Source organism: Bos grunniens, chromosome 7 (genome assembly GCF_055505025.1).
Source record: "Bos grunniens cultivar Pamir isolate PY7600 chromosome 7, Bosgru_T2T1.0, whole genome shotgun sequence".
NCBI lineage: Eukaryota > Metazoa > Chordata > Mammalia > Artiodactyla > Bovidae > Bos > Bos grunniens.
This window is the reverse complement of record NC_141171.1, coordinates 61,505,726-61,521,700: the sequence shown is the minus strand read 5'-3', so window position 1 is coordinate 61,521,700 and position 15,975 is coordinate 61,505,726. Positions and strand designations below refer to the sequence as shown.

At 53.5% G+C, this 15,975-nt stretch overlaps 1 protein-coding gene across 4 annotated transcripts in view; it reads left to right on the top strand.

Moving 5' to 3' along the window:
- CAMK2A (calcium/calmodulin dependent protein kinase II alpha) overlaps positions 1 to 6,884 on the top strand; it is a 64,377-nt gene extending 57,493 nt beyond the window's left edge. For 2 of the 4 annotated variants that reach the window (XM_086412438.1, XM_086412436.1), the window contains 3 exons: positions 880 to 974; positions 4,795 to 5,023; positions 5,268 to 6,884. In XM_086412438.1, the coding sequence (XP_086268564.1) occupies positions 880 to 974; positions 4,795 to 5,023; positions 5,268 to 5,271 (328 nt within the window). In that variant the 3' untranslated portion in view covers positions 5,272 to 6,884. Of the gene's footprint in view, positions 1 to 879; positions 975 to 4,794; positions 5,028 to 5,267 lie in introns of those variants that run through there. The other 2 variants (XM_086412439.1, XM_086412437.1) reach the window with 1 other exon arrangement.
- Positions 6,885 to 15,975: the final 9,091 nt, after the last annotated feature.

Sequence of the window (15,975 nt, the reverse complement as noted above, 5' to 3'; positions counted from 1 at the left end):
ACAGCTCCAGCTCACACGAGGCTGGGCCCTCCGCCATTGTCTTCAGCCCCTCCCCAGGCTGGGGTCTTTGTTTGTCCTGGGGTACTTCCTGTCCCTGGCTTCACTGTCATTGCCACAGGGGTCCCCGTTGTGTCATAGAAGATCTCAGAGACCTAGGGATGGGGGAGACAGTTTTTTCCTTCCTCCATCTGGCTATTAGGGGCTCCCAGAATGCAGACCTGAGTGTGAGCACTGAGCTAAAAATACACAGCAGAGGACCTGCTCAGCCACGCCCGGGCTCCTTCCTCCCAGGCGCCGGTTCTTGGGCTGCTACCTTCCTCATCTCACAGAAGAGGGAGCTGCGGCTCCCAGAGGACGCTGCTGCCTACAATAGGACACCTCCGTTTAATGCAGCAAAACGCACCCCTCCGGGGCCACACCTGCTGGTTAACAGAAGCCAATTCAAAGTGAAGGAAAAGGTCCCCCTGCCCAAGGAAGACAGATTAGGAAAGCCCCCTCTGGACAGATCTGCTGCCTGAGGTGGGGGGTGTGATGTAATTTGGAGAGTTGTGTACAGGCTGAGTTACCCCCGCTGGCATCTTGGTATGGCCCTCTTGCTCAGAGACGTAAAGCCACTGCTGGGGGGCAGGGGGGCATGGTGGTCTCATGACGTGTAAGCGGCAGAGCCATGGTTTGGACCCAGTAGCACCTGCCAGTCAGCAGCGTCCACACTGTCCCTGTCCCAGCCCTGTCCCCTCCGCAGCCTCACTGATCCTATGAGGTGGGTGCAGTCACTTTTGATTTCACAGGCTCACCTTCCTGGGGTCCAGGCCCCTGGAATTAGAGGGGGCACCTGAGAGGCCGCCCCAGCCCATCTTTCCTCTGACTTCCTCCCCCCAGGAAAATGTGTGACCCTGGGATGACGGCCTTCGAACCCGAGGCCCTGGGGAACCTGGTCGAGGGCCTGGACTTCCATCGATTCTATTTTGAAAACCGTGAGCAATCCCTTCCCTCTGGGCTGCCTGTTGTCTGCTCTGTTCGGTGTCCTGCCAGATGGCACAGCAGGGTGACGGGCAGGGCTCCCGGGGCGGCTCCGGAGCCAGTGAAGAGGAAGGGCCCGTGTGGACAGGGCTTGGTACCACCTTGGTTCTCTCTCCTAAGCCTGGTCCGTCCAACCGCTGTGGCTGCGGATGGGGACCTTGGATCAGTGTGACAAGCCCTCCCAGCCCTCGCCTGCCCATGACCCTGGGAGAGCCTGGGGAAGACCTTTATTCCCTTTCTACAGATAAGGGAGCCCCCCAGGGGCACACCCCCAAGTTAGAGTCACCTGAATGCCTGCGGCCACCCCAGCTGACCAGCTGGTTGCAAACTGGCATGTAGGTTGCTGTCCTGCAGGTGCCCCAATGAGTGGGCATGGAAATGTACTCTTGGGGGAGAAAAGGGGACCAAGCTCACACTGCTGTGCCTGCCTGTCTGTCTAGGTCTCTGTCCGCATGTCTGTCCTTCCCGGGCCTCTCTTTGCAGGAGAGACCCTGGCAGCTTTGCACCCCAGGGCTGTCAGGGGGCTGAGGCTGGGCCTGACCTAGGGCGCTTTCTGCCTGCGTCTGTCTCGCCTTGGCCAGGGGTCAGACAGGGATAAACCAATGCACTCGCAGGTTAGACTCGTGCAGCTTAGGACCCGGAGGGAGGCCCTGAGAAGAGGCACGGCCAAGGTCCCCCAGAGGGGAGGCACTGAGGCAACGCTCTGGGATTCCCTGTGCTTGTGGGCACCCACTGAAACAGCGCTGGTTCACACAGTGGGCAAGTTGGTCCCTTTCTAAATTCTCTTTCAACACATCTGGCTCTGCCAAGAGGAAAGGCTCAGTGTAATGTCAGTCTCTCTACCGACTTTCTAACTCACCTCTTTATCGAAAAGAGAGCGGTCTCAGGCCCAGGTGCCTTGCAGGAAAGAGCGTGGAGCTAGGATTACATAATTTGATTTCATTTCCATTGGGCTTATTAAAAGTGTATTCTGTAAGACTGGTTATTCATTAATGATTGTTTTAGAAAGTTGTCTTAAAATAACTGTATCTACATTAATAAAGTGAATTGATTTAAGGAAATATTTCATAAAGTAAGTATGTGCACATGCCAAGTCGCTTCAGTCGTGTCCGACTCTCCGCGACCCCTCGGACTGAAGCCCACCAGGCCCCTCTGTTTATGGGATTCTCCAGGCAAGAATACTAGAGTGGGGTGCCATAAAGTAAGTATAGGTAGATGGTAAAAATAAAGGTAGTACTTAAGCAACTGAAGTTGGCTCTAGTCCAACTCTTCATTGTGCAGAGGGGAAACTGAGGTTCAGAGAGAGGAAGCGACTTGTCCAAAGGACCCAGAATGTTGGTGACAGAACCTGGTCCCGACTGCCTCCAGTGCCTCCTCCCTTCCCCGTGCTATCCCCTCACCTGGGCACCAGAGCTGGGCGCTCCTCTCCTGTCTGCACACAGACTGATGGAATCTTGCAGAGTACAAGGGCTTAAGAGCATCCCCAAAAAGCTGTGAAGAAGGAAAGAAGGAAGTTACATTTTCTTTGACAAATCAAACTCTGCTTTTCCAAGGCTAGCAACAGAGGTAGAGTGTGAAGAGAGGTGGCTGGACCCCACAGTCAGTCCCGCTCACCCCGGAGCTCCCTAGCTGATCACCAGGGGCACCTCTCTACTGGTCTGTCCTCTGGGGGGGTGCTGGTTCCCCACAATGAACACCACAATCCCCACAGAGCAGAGATCAGGCTGAGCTGGCTTTTAAGACTCAGGGGTGCAAAAGGAGGAGGAGACACGGAAGGCTGTGTAAGCCCTTGGCCTAAACTCTGGCAGTGAGTCCCATCATAACACTGGCTCCCTGGACTCTGGGCTTGAACACCTGATCACATCAAAGGATTGAAAAGAGCAAGACACAAGGTAACTGCCTGCCCCGGTGCAAGTCTCACCCTCCTGCCTGCTTTTTCCTGCTGGAGGACCTGGCCCTTTCTCCCATGCTGTCCATGAGGGTAGATGTTGGGAGCCTAGGATCCATTCAAGAGATGCCACGTTAGGGTGACCATTGCTTTACAAATGACTCTCAGGACCCCAACCCTGGCAGACAGCAGTAAGGCCCAGTGCCCTCAACGGTGCTAAATTCTATCTCTTTGGGGATCGTTCTAGATTGTCCTAATTCAGTCCCACCTGGAGACTGACTTCTTTAGGTTCTACTGCATTTCTTTCAGAGACTGGCCCAGCTTTGGACAAGTCCAGTTGCTTCTCTGGACCTCAGTTTCCAGATCTGCTAAATGGATGCATTGAACTAAACAGTGTTGAGAGCCTCCAGCCCCGAATGCTGTTGAGGATGCTCACAGAGGCCTTCTTGCATTTTGTGGGAGGGCCAAAAGGTGACCTGGGATCTCTGAGGTCCCTCCAAAGCTTATAGTGCAAAAGCTCTTCACTCTTGCTATACAAAAGCCCAGAATTGTAAAAGCCTCTTAGTCTACATATCTAAGACTCAGTGATTTGGGGTCATTTATCCAAAACCTGGGTATAATGTGAGAATAATATTTAGGTGCAGATACTATTCGGTGCTTTCTGAAGTTGTGAAAAACAATTTTTTTTTACATTTTTCAGGAAATCAGTGGCTCACAAACCTGGCTGGGCATCAGAATCAAAGGATGGGGGAGGGGAGGGAGCTTTTTTAATATGACAGATTCCTGAACTGGCATCTCCAAGGGCGGGACTGGGCAATCTATATTTTGAATGAGCTCTCCTGTGGGATTTGGGCACGCTTGGGCTACACTGAGGGAAGGTGTGAGGGTTCCGCTGAAGCCCAAGGTCCTGGTGACCCCTGTCCAGCCCCTCCCGAGGTGACTGTCTTCGTGTGTTTCGTTTTCTATCTTGCTGAGAAAAAGTGAGAGTTCCTAGAACCAAGACGGTGATGATGATGATGGTAATAATTGTGGCTCACATATTACACAGAGAGGGCTGGTTTTGTCAGTTCTATCATGATTATAAGAGCTGTGCCTTTCCCCCTAACTCTGGAAAGCTCCACGACCACATCCCATGGCCACCAGTACCATCCCTACAATTCCAAGAGTCTACAGTTTTAACGTTCTTCAAGTTTCCATAATTCTATATGTTGAGAATAGAGGTGGCTAATGAGGTGCCCATAAGGCGTATCTGACTACACATGTTTCATATAGTCTGCATGATGTTTTAAATTTGAAAGCAATAATTAAAACTGAGGCGTTGACATAGAAATCCAGATTTCTAGATTCTCTTGAAAAGTGAGGTGTGGCAACACAAGTCCCACTTACATAGCAAACGCCAAGGAAGCTGCGCACAGGGCACCTCCTCAGAAGGGACATGGCGCACTGTTCACCACTCACCACTCCCTGTTGTCCCCTCACCCAGAGACACAGGGTCCGCAGTCATCAGCATCTCGTACCCAGTTCAGCCCCCTCGTGTACTCTCCTGGCCTCTCTGGGGATCTGGGTTGAGACTCTGGTCTAAGCTCACCTGACACTACATTCACCTGTATGTCTGAGATACCGTGATTCTCAAATTCCATTCCCCTGCGTTTGAAGAATTCACCTTGTCGTGAAGTCCACTGTACCTCCGCTGGGGTCTGATCTAGTCATCTACGAGCTGTGCCCTGACTCCCAGGTAGCTGAGCCCTGTCGCAGAGACCCACTGCTCTGGAAATGAGGCAGGCAGAGGTGCTCTGCTGAGGCGGTTGCTGAGAAGCGGGGAAGGGAAGGAAGTGAGACGAGGCCCCCAGGTGCAACTCCTCCGCCCCTCCCGTCCCCGCCTGCAGTGTGGTCCCGGAACAGCAAGCCTGTGCACACCACCATCCTGAACCCCCACATCCACCTGATGGGTGACGAGTCGGCCTGCATCGCCTACATCCGCATCACGCAGTACCTGGACGCCGGCGGCATCCCCCGCACGGCCCAGTCGGAAGAGACCCGCGTCTGGCACCGCCGGGATGGCAAATGGCAGATCGTCCACTTCCACAGATCCGGGGCGCCTTCCGTCCTGCCGCAGTAAGAGCCCCTCCTTCTGACGATCTAAAAGAACGGGGTGGTGTCGGTCTGGAGTTGGTACATGCTGGACGGGCCCTGAGCCAGGGGTGGGAAGACCACTGGGAGAACAGGCCTGTGGGTCCCAGGGGGTGGGGGAGGAGACGCAGGTGGGACCCACTGGAGGCAACTTGAACTCCATCCAAGGAGGTGGGCATGGTGCCCGAGAAGCACCCATGTTACCCACCGCATCAACCATGTCTTGCAGCTGAAGGACCAGGCTGGAGGCGCTGTACTGCAGAGATCCACTCTTTGTCCGTGGAATGTGGCTGCTGGTTCTCCCACTTGGATTTTGCTGGAATTCTCCCAACCACATCATCCCACCACCACCACTATCACGTCACCTTCATACCTGTGTCAAGAAAACCTGTCCGTTCGTAAAAGCCATCATGACTTCAGAGCAGATGGCCACATCTCCCCACCTGCACCTGTCACTCTTGCTCTCTGTCCCCTGCCAGGGTGGGGCTTCCTCAGGCCCAGGTGCCCTGGGTGCTGGCCCCAAGGACCCCCCTCCCGGCTGTCATTGGCCTGGTCTTGCCTTGGCTGGAGGCCACGGTCCCAGCTGTGTGTTCACCCAGGGGCTGGGGAGGAGGGGCAGAGCCGGGAGGAACATGGCATCCGCCAGAACCCCCTCCCTGATCTCCCCTCTTCTGGGGTCCTTGGGGAAGGGCAGAACAGCCAGCCCCCTGCACCAACCTCCCCCGTGGGAGAGGGCAAAGGAGGAGCAAGATGTCAGGAGCCTGCTGCCTCAGACCACCGTCCTAACTCCTCTCCCACCCTGTCCTGCCCTCGTGTTCTCGACCCTCCTCCCTTGGTGTGGGGGGCTCGATCCTCTCAGGGTGCCCCCACTTCTTCCTTTCTTCCTTCTGCCAATGTTTACTTCCAACATGAGCTGCCCATTCCACCCATCCATCCGGCCTGGAGAATTCCAGCTTCATCATATCCGAAGGGGAGAATCTGATTGCTTTTTGAGGGCAAAAGAAAACAACCGTTAGGTATCGCTTCTACTTGGACCGCATGCCTTTTTATAGCCAAACTTCTGTGTGTTTCGTAAGTGGATTTCGCGTTAATGGATATTTATGTAATAACTAGACCTCTCAAATTATTGTGAGAAGGTTTGGGTTGGGAAGGGAGGTGGGAAGAGGGGTGAGGGGTAGTTTTTTTTTTTTTTTTTCCTGTTCTAGGTCTTTTTTTTTTTTGGTCATCTCTGAGATGGACTTTGTCACTTGTGGGTTATCTGGGGCTGAGGTGGACTCAGCCTGACAGGGAAGGATCTCTGACATTTCAGTCCCCAGGTTCCCTTGGGGACTGGAGAAGCATCGGATGTTAGTGCTGATGAAGAAATAGCAAATCTGGGCAGAGAGAGTGGGGGAGGTTGTCAGGCTGGCAGTATCTGGACTTTATCTTGCTTGCCTCCCAAACTGAGATCCTTTCTGCCATGCTGCCCAGGATTTCATTACATCTGTGCACCACCCTCAGCACGCCCCCATCCATCTCTGGGGGGTTCACGAGCATGTGTCTTCATGCGGGTCCAAAAAGAACACTGGGAGTTCTCCTCTTCACACCTCCTCCTGCGGCTGTGGTTTGCATCTCTCTTTTCCTTTCTCTTTCCCTCTTCCCTTGGGATTGACTCTGATGTGGAATGCCTTGGCACATCCACCTGGATCTACTGTCTGCACTGTTTTCTTTGCATGACTTTATATGCAGTAAGTATGTTGAAACAAAAAAAAAAAAAAAGAAGAAGAAATAACACTCAGCAAAACCAATCTACATGTTTTGGACAAAAAAAGAAATAGAGGTTGTATTCTCAGTGTCCGACTCGGAATTATGTTGCTGCCTCTCTGTGCTTTTGGCCTCTGTGTGGCCGTGTTTTGCCAGCATGAGATACTGTCCCCTCTGGAGGATTTTAGGGGAGGAAGAGCCACATCTCCAAAGATTTGGAGGAATCTCTGATCCCTCCAAACCTCTGGGGTATACTGGGTGTTGAGTGGAGCAGGACTGATGGGATGTGACCCAGTATTTCCTGAGTGTTCCCTGATCATGAGCTGTCTGCTGGGCCCATTGTCTTGCACTCTTGCCCCCGGGACAGGTGAGGCAGGCTGGGCAGGGGCCGCAGGCCAGGAGAGAGGCTACCCAGCCCTCCTGGTCTCCAAACTGGTTGATCACTGGCCTCTCTCCTTGGCAGAGACCCTGCTGCCGAGGCCCAGGGCAGGCACTTGGTCTGTCCCAGGTCCAGAGGGCTTCCCAGTAAGGCCCAGTGGTCCCAGTGTCCCAGCAGCATAACTGCCTGCCTCCCTTGCGAGCTGCCAGCTCCCACAGCCGTCCCCAAGCCAAAGGTGAGGGATTGCTGCCATTACCAAGGCAAAGTCTGGTCCTTTTTTCAGCCTCAGTTTCCCCCTCCATTAAAAGGATTAAATATTGCTGCCCAGCCTATGTTACAGGGCTGATGAGGGGTCAGACAGAACACTGGGGTGAAGACAGCACTGAATACACCCATGAGAATCGACAGGGTGAGTCCCTGGCTGGATTCCTGTTCTTTTCTGGGCCGGCCAGTCCCCCTTCTCTCCCCCAACTGCCCCTCAGCCCCCTCTTTGTGCCTGTCCTCTGCTTATCAGTGGAGGACTGTGGGGGAAAGAGCCACGTTTTGGGGGTTATTAGGATTTCATTCCCAGTTCTGACCAGACTTGCTGTGTGACCTTGGGAAAGTTCTTTCCCTGCTCACCCCTTGGTTCCCCACCAGAGGGAGCTGAGCTGGAGGACACCAGCGTCCTGCCTTTTGTCTGCTGACACACCTCCTGTCCACTGTGCCCCTCTCTGGATGCCAGAGAAGTGGAGGTTGGTCCCTACCCCACGTTGAGATGGCTGCACTGTGAAGGCCACGCCTGTGAGTGTGCAGCCAGCTGGTGTGGACCACAGGGCACGGCGTGATCCTGAGACAGCAGGCAGGGAGACTGGCAGACAAAGTGGCCCAGAGCCCAATACCACCAGACAGTCAAACATCCTGTAGATGCAAAAAAATCCAGACCTAAGACAAGTCCTAGGCTCCAGCATGCAAACACATTCACGGGAAAGCATTCTCCCGTGTGTGCGCCCAGCAAGCGCTGATCCTGACCCCTGGCCTCCAGTCTCCCTTCAAGAGGAGACCCTTTAGGGGATGTATTTGCCAGACTCCCCGTGCTGGTATCTTTGTTACTATTTGTTTGGGAGTTTGTTTCAGTTCTTTTTTAAAATATGTGGCTGTGAACTTGAATGACCACTGCTCAAACTTTCTGCTATTGTGGGGTTGGGGGGAAGAAGGGGTGTCTGTTTTATTCTTGGTGTTTTCAGTGCAATAAATAGCCACCAACTTCTGTGCATTTGCTGTCTCTCTGTCTTGGTCAAGCAGAGCACTGGGGGAGTATGTCTGTTTCCTGCTCTAGTTCCTCTCGGTTGCAAAATAAAGACCCAGGTCTTTATTCTAATTGGACTAACTTGGTCACAAGCTCAAGGTTGAGCCAATCACTATGGGATTATGCCTGGACCTGTGTGTCCTAGCCTTAGAGCCAGGGATGGGGCTGGGGTGCCCTTAACAAGAGCAATGCGTTGCCACCAATGGCCAACAGAAAGTCTTCCTTAGGGACCTGGGGCAAGGCTCTTCTCCTCTGGGCCTTGGTTTCCTTGTACAGTGAAGAAGTTGTTCCAGAAGTCCCTTCCTACCCAATATTTTTCCTCTGCCCAACCTCACAGACAAGGCCCCAGGCCCCAGAGGCCTTGAGAGGGGGAGGGAGAGGAAGGGTCTCTTTACCCACAGACTATATATGAACCTAGCATCTAGGGCAGAGGCCTTGGGGCTGGAGAAAGGAGTGGAGGAAAGGCTCCACTGGGGGAAGGGAGGCCACTACCACATTAGAGGCTAGTTGGTTCCCTGACCCCAAGTTGGTTAGGCTGACCCAGGGTGGTGATGTAGAGGTTTTGGCCCCCTCAGGCCATGACAGGGTGATCAACCATTCATTGCTGACATGAATTTTCAGTACAAAATCCAACAGTCTCATGCAAAACAGATGAGTTGCTCACTGTAAGTCATGCCCCCACCTAAGAGATGTAACTTGAAAAAAAAAAAAAAAAAAGCACAGTGTTTGAGAGTTGCAAGGTAAGTTTTATTTGGCAGCAAAATGAAGACAATATCCAAGGAGACAACATTTCAGATAGCTCTGAGAAACTGCTCCAAAGTAGTAGAGGGGGAAATCAGTAAATACGTGATTCTGGTGAAGGGGGAGTACATGCAATCAAGCACATATTTTTTGCAGAAGGTTTCTGCTAGTCACGAGGAACAGTTGTCACCATGAAGGATTTTGGTGCTCTTCTAGACAAGAGGAGATACAAGAATCCGGCTCATAAAATCAGCAACTAAAAATATCTAACAATCTGAAGACCTGTTCTGCCAGTTTTTCCCAGAGCACAAAGTTCCTAATTTCTGGTCTCCACCCTAAACTCCTTTCAAGGAGTATTAAAAATCAGCAGCTGCAGCAGCACATGATTTAATCCTTGTAGAGCTAGATCGTGAGTGCTGACGGCAAGTGCCAATTTGTATTTGATGAAGGCCTGATTCCACAGGGCTGGGGGCGGGGTTGGGGGGGGTGACTTCTAGAGCCAACCGTCCTCTCCAGACCATGCTCTGGGTGCCTGGGCTTCAGAATTCCCGCACCAGCTGCTTTCTGGGTCTATCCCAGCTGCTGGCATGTGAGATGGCCAGAGGGCATTTCTACAGGGCATATGCGAGGAGCTTGGCAGTAAGGCTGAAAATGGCAAGGAGGTGTGAAGCAGAGGGATCCAGGCCCTTCACTTGCACTCTTGTCTTGGAGCCTGGCACGTCAGCGCCAGGACGGCTTGGACCTGAGCCTTCAGGTGCCCTGGATCTCCCTCCTGGGCTGCAGGAAGGACTTGAGAACTTGAGCTGCCATTGCAGACACTCGCCGGCAGGTGGCAGCACAGGAGCAGATTACAGGAGGTCCAGAGTTGTGTGAGTCTATGAAGCTCTGGGAGCTCCACGTAAACCTCGAGGTATCCTTTACCTCACAGTGCCAGCTCCACTTGAAGCGCTATTATTATCTACAAGAACATGATCTTTTACAGTTCACAGGGTGCTTTCACACCTCTTGCCCTAGTTGGAACAGTCCTATTTTGAAGATGAAGAAAACAAGACTCAGAGGCAAAGAGGCTTCTTGCAAGACAGAAAGTCAGGACTAACACAAGCAGAGCTCCAGGGCCCTGGTCTGTGTTTCCCCTGGGATTCTCAAGGACCTACCACACCCCCTCCCCGCCCTGCCCCTTCTCTTTAACCGTTATCCACTCGAGCTGGTGCCTCTTAGTTGTTTACATCTGTAGTCTCCACCTCCTCACTGCCCGTTTACTCCAGAACTCACTGCAGAGGACTGGATTTCTTTTTATTCCTTGCTCAGCGCACAGCAACATTTCTCCTTCCTTGGGGACACAGCTGCTGTACCTTCTCCGGGAAGCCCCACCTCCTTCCCAGCATGCACTGCGTTAGGTCCCGCCACAGGCGCCACAGTTTCTACCCACTCCCAGCATGCACTGCATTAGGTCCCACCACAGGCTCCACAGTCTCCTCTACCCACTCCCAGCGTGCACTGCATTGGGTCCCTCCACAGGCTCCACAGTCTCCTCTACCCACGCCCAGCGTGCACTGCATTGGGTCCCTCCACAGGCTCCACAGTCTCCTCTACCCACTCCCAGAGTGCACTGCGTTAGGTCCACATGTAGGCTCCACAGCCTCCTCTACCTACCTCACCAGAGCTCACTGATTTGAAGTCACCTGAGCAAGTGTCCACAAAACCGTGAGCTCCTTGAAGGCAGTCAACACCTTGTCCATGTTCTGGATGCACGCAACAGGTATCATCATCCTTGCCGAGGGTAGACCCCTGACAAATGTGTGCTGCCAAAATTGTTCACACCTGACCTCCTTTATATGTGCTCTCTCACGACCCTCGGTTCACCTCTCTGTGGGGCACTACAATTCTCTGCATTCCACAAATAAGGAAACTGTGGTGCCGAAAGTGAAGACACTGGCCCAAAATGGCCCGGGGAGAGAAGGAGGTGAGATTCAGAATCAGAACCACTCTGAACACCTGCTAGGGCATGCAGCAGCCGGACTGGGCTCCAGGAAGGAGGCAGAGATGAGCTAGCTTGTCTCCTGTCCCCATCCCAGAGAGTGAGAACCAGCACTCAGGGCAGACTAGGGTGACAGCTGGACCTGGTAGCAAGGTTTCAGGAGCCAGAATAAGAGGCAAGAGAGGGTGGTAGCACCTGGGAGTTCTGGGAGGATTTGTATGGATGCTTAGCAAGTTGAGATGTGGGGGAAGCGTGCAGGCAAGAGCTGGGCTGAGAGCTCTGACCGGTGGGTCGTTTAGGGGTTAGGGGAGAAGGGGCCCAGAAGTGTAAGAAGGCTGCGAGTGCCCCTGAATCTACCGTGCTGCTTGCGTGCTAAGTTGCTTCAGTTGTGTCCAACTCTTTTCGACCCTATTGACTATAGTCTGCCAGGCTCCTCTGTCTATGGGATTCTCCAGGCAAGAATACTGGAGCGGGTTGCCATGCCCTCCTCCAGGGGTATCTTCCCCACCCAGGGATCGAACTTGCATCTCTTATATCTCCTGCATTGGCAAATGAGTTCTTTACTACTAGCGCCACCTGGGAAGCCCCCTATCGTGCTGGGGGCATGCCTTTCCAGGGCATGGGTGGGTCTCCAGCAATGGAGAAGGCCTTCCCTAAACCAGGTCCATAGTAAATCTTTGAGGGAACATCCCCCAGCCGGTGCTGGGAGTGTTTGCAGAGGGCAAGGTGGGGCAGGTCCAGTCCTGTGGGAATGTCCCCCCACTACGTCCTTCCTCCTGGGATGAGCCCCACCCTACCTCCTCCACCTGGGCCTGCCAAGGTCTCCATGGCCACTTCCCTCTGGGCAGCCGTCCCTTCCAGGGCCCTGGGCCACAGCAGGCAGGGAATGGAGTTATCTAGGAGTGGACTATAGCTTCCCTCAGGAAAAAGGGATGGATTATCATCACTGTATGGCCTTGGGTGAGTTACTTTTCCTCTCTGGACCTCAGTTTCCTCATTATTGCAACTATGGGGGTAAACCTGTGGCCCCCAAATATGGAAACTGGGCTGGCTGCTCAGAGTCACCCAGGAAGTTTGCTAAAAATACAGATATTCTAGGCTCCACCCTCAGGGATTAGGACACATTAGGACTGGGCCGGGCTCCAGACCACTGTTGTTTTCGTAAGGATCTAGTTTGGGAATTCTGTATCGAGCACCCCCCTTCCTTGGTTCCCACAGTCATACTGGGATTCAGTTATCGGCAGGCCCCACCCAGCCTTCCTGCTTCCCCATCCTGCTCCCCTGACTCAGCTAGATCAATATTGACCATCGGCCCCTCCCCTGCCTCTGACTTCTGTCACCCCAACCCCTGAAACTCTCTGAGACCCTGACCCTGGGGCAGCAGAGTCATGGTCAAAGCAAGGCTTTTGGCCCAGAGGACCTGTCCCACTCCCTGATCCCAATCCAACATCCCCCACCTCCAACTGGTTTCGCAGGACGTACCAGCTCACTGAAGAAATCATCAGGGCTCCTACTCATGAAGTCCATCCTGCAAGTGAGGACAACCCCTGAATCTGGCTCCAAAGAGGTGGTGCTCCCCACATAGCTCTCCATAGCATGGTCACTGACAAAAGGCTGAATTGAGCAGGCAAGGGCACAGAACTCCCTTCTGCCCACGGCTCTCCCTCCAGTCACCTTTGTGGAGCACAATGAGCTTTTTGTCCAACCCATTCATCTTACTGATGGGGTCACTGGCCTACCCTCCAAGGAACTTGCCATGGAGCTGGAAGGCGCAAGCCCTGAGCCTGCATCTTGGCCCTTCTCTGGCTCCAAGCACAACACCCCAACTCTGTTTCTTTATCTGGACAGCAAGTTCCTGAGAACCATCCCACCTGGAGAATTTCTACATGCCATGTTTTATGTGAAGCACTCTAATCATTTTTTTAAGCTATGCATCAAGCAGCTATATTATCTCATTTAATTTCCTGTTATTCTCCCCATCTGAGTCTGAGGACATCTGGGTTCAGAGAGGGAAAGTTGATTCAGCTGGTCACACAGACAGTGAGCAATGGAGTCGAGATTGGACTCTGGCCAGCAGATGTTGGGTCCTCCTGGGCTGCTACCCACTTCAATTCTCAAAGGGATACAACTCACAGATGTGGTGGACTTTAGTGGGAAAAGGCTTCCCTCACCCCCTGCCCACACCTCACAAATGAAAAGTAATCCTGGATGGGGCTGCTGGGAGGAGGTCTCCATGTGGCCAGAAGGGGCGGGCTGCTGCTGTGTCCTGGGGGAGAAGGTCAGGCAGCAGGAAGTCAGGCGGACAGGGAGCAGGGTGCTGACCGTAGCTCTGCAGGCGGGAGGCTGCTCTGGACGCCCTTCCAGGGCAAGACCAGCGTCAGCGAGGCCTCAGGCCTCAGAGGGAGCGGTCTGGAGCTCAAGGAGCCAAACTTTCCATGAGCCATTAGCAAAAAATGAGCCTGGAGAACAGTGTCCACCGCAGACCCAGAGACTCAGCAACCCTGGGTCACGTGGAATTCAGAGGGGCTGGGACTGTCTTAACTCTTCCCTGGCTGTCCCCAGAGCCACCAAGAAACTGCTTTCAGATTGATGCTACACCCATCGTGGAAAGCTGTGAAGTGGCAGTGTGGGTCCCTGAGGCCACACAGCCAAGACAGGCAAAGCTGGAAATGACCCCACGCCTACATGGCTGAGCAGTGCACCCATTCCTCCCATAGTGCCCTGCTGCTGCCCCAAGCACTCGGCTCCAAGGAGTGTGAAAAACAAAAAAAGAGTCTTCATAATTCCATGAAATGATTTGTCTCAAAAGACCATGAGTTGCCCTGTGCAGGCTGGCCTGGGCTGTCAGAGCTCGTTGGAAATAGGGCTGAGTCAGCCCCCATGAAGACTCCAGGAGTCCATACCTGGGTGCTGAAAAGTGTATAGAGGTGGGCCCTAAAAGGATGGGCAGGATTCCAATGGGTAGATGGAGGAGGCACTAGGTCAGGGAGCCTGGACCTACAGAGGGAACCATGCAGAGATGAACTTGGCTGGGGTGGTGAAGGGGAATGCACGGGGAAGGCCTACTGAGGATCAAACACCAAGATAACCAGTGTGAGCCCCAGTGTTACCTGTTGACCCTCACTTGACCTTGGGAATATGGCTGCTCTAATGTGTGGCCAGAAGCCTCTCTCTCCTCTGCCCCACCCCCACCCCCATTTGCTCTCACAGATGATAGGCTGGAAGTCACTGCATTTGGTCCAGGGCCCCATCTCAGTGCCTCCTGGCATTGCTCAAGGAAACACCTTTTCTGAGGAGTCCCAGAATAGGAATGGAGGGCCCCAGGCCACCTTCCACCACATCCCAGCCGGGCATATTCATTGCCTCCCAGAACCCTCCACCAGCCTCCCAAGGTCAGGGGTCCATATAGACACAAAGATCAACTAAGACAGGAAGCAGAGCACTGAGTAGGTGTGGGGTGCCCTGGGTGGGGCTGCACTCTAGGTCATTCTCACTGGGGATTCTCAGGCAAGCCCTGCCTCTCTGACTGCTCAGCCCCTAAGTCTGCCAAGCTGTTGGCCTGCATTGAGGGCCAACAGAAGGCCTTAATTGAGCCTTGCTGCTTTATACCTTCTGAATCATTTTTAGAAATGGGACATACTTTGTAAAACTCCAGATTTCCTTCTTCTCTTAAAAATCCAGAATATCTGGCAACCCAGGCCCACACTTCTGAGGGGTACCTGCTCCTTTAGAGAAACAGACCTTCTTTCCCAGCTCACCACAATCTGCACCAGTCCCTCTTGTCTCTCTAATACTCACTAAGGGTCAGCTGCCACTTACTCTCCCACTCACACCTACAGCTTTGCTCGCCCAGGTTCCCTGCCCAAGTCCCTGTAGGCACTTGGGTTTGGCACCTGCTGGGACACTCTAGAATTCCAGGCTAGGGTTCTACTCCAGACAGGGCTGATGTCTCCTCCTCTCAAGTGAGCACTGTGCTGTCAAGGTTTCCTCCAGCTGTGGGTCCCTGATCCCTAATCAACTCCCACTGCAATCAGGGCCTAACTGGCATCTGGTATAAGGCAGGGAGATATGAAGTCAATATGGGGACCAGGATGGGAGTACCGGGGACATGGTGTGGGCAGCAGAGGGAGCAGAAGTGTGGCACGGCAGGGAAGGCTGTGGGAGCAATGGAAATGGGAAAAGCAGGAAAGATTGGAAGACTGGGCCAGGGAGGACAGTCCAGGAACTGCAGAGGCAAGGCAGTGAGCAGGGGAAGCAGAGGCAGGAGGAAGCAGGGCAGGTGAGTGAGGCTGCAGAGGCTGAAGCTGGTGGAGGTCTGTAGAAACCTAGAATCCTCCAAATGCAGACTTGGAATCTAGGAAAAGAAAAGCCTAAACTCTTAGGATCCTCCATTCCTGACTCCCAGGACCCAGGCCTACAGCTCAGTCCTACAGCCCAGGCTCAGTCCGAGATCAAGTCCAGAGGGTGCTTCCTCCAGGGCCAGGGCAGCTCTGAGCAGGCTAGGCACCAGGGGCTCTGTGAGCAAGGCTTGAGCCCACCCCCACCCCCAAGGTGTGGGAAGAAGCCTTCTGAATTGTGATGGCCATTCCTGCATCCTTTGCAAATTAGCAAACCCATCTCATCCCCCACCTAGAGCCCCAAAGGGGGGTGGGGTGGAGGGGGCTCTGACCCTTTGTTAGGGGAAATTTATTAATATCCGAAATATGCAGCAGCCCCTCCTCTCCACCCCAATCAAAGCCTTTGCAGACACCTGGGCCTCGCATTTGAAAGGCCCAGAGCCCTTTTATATTGGCAAGGTCCTGACAGAT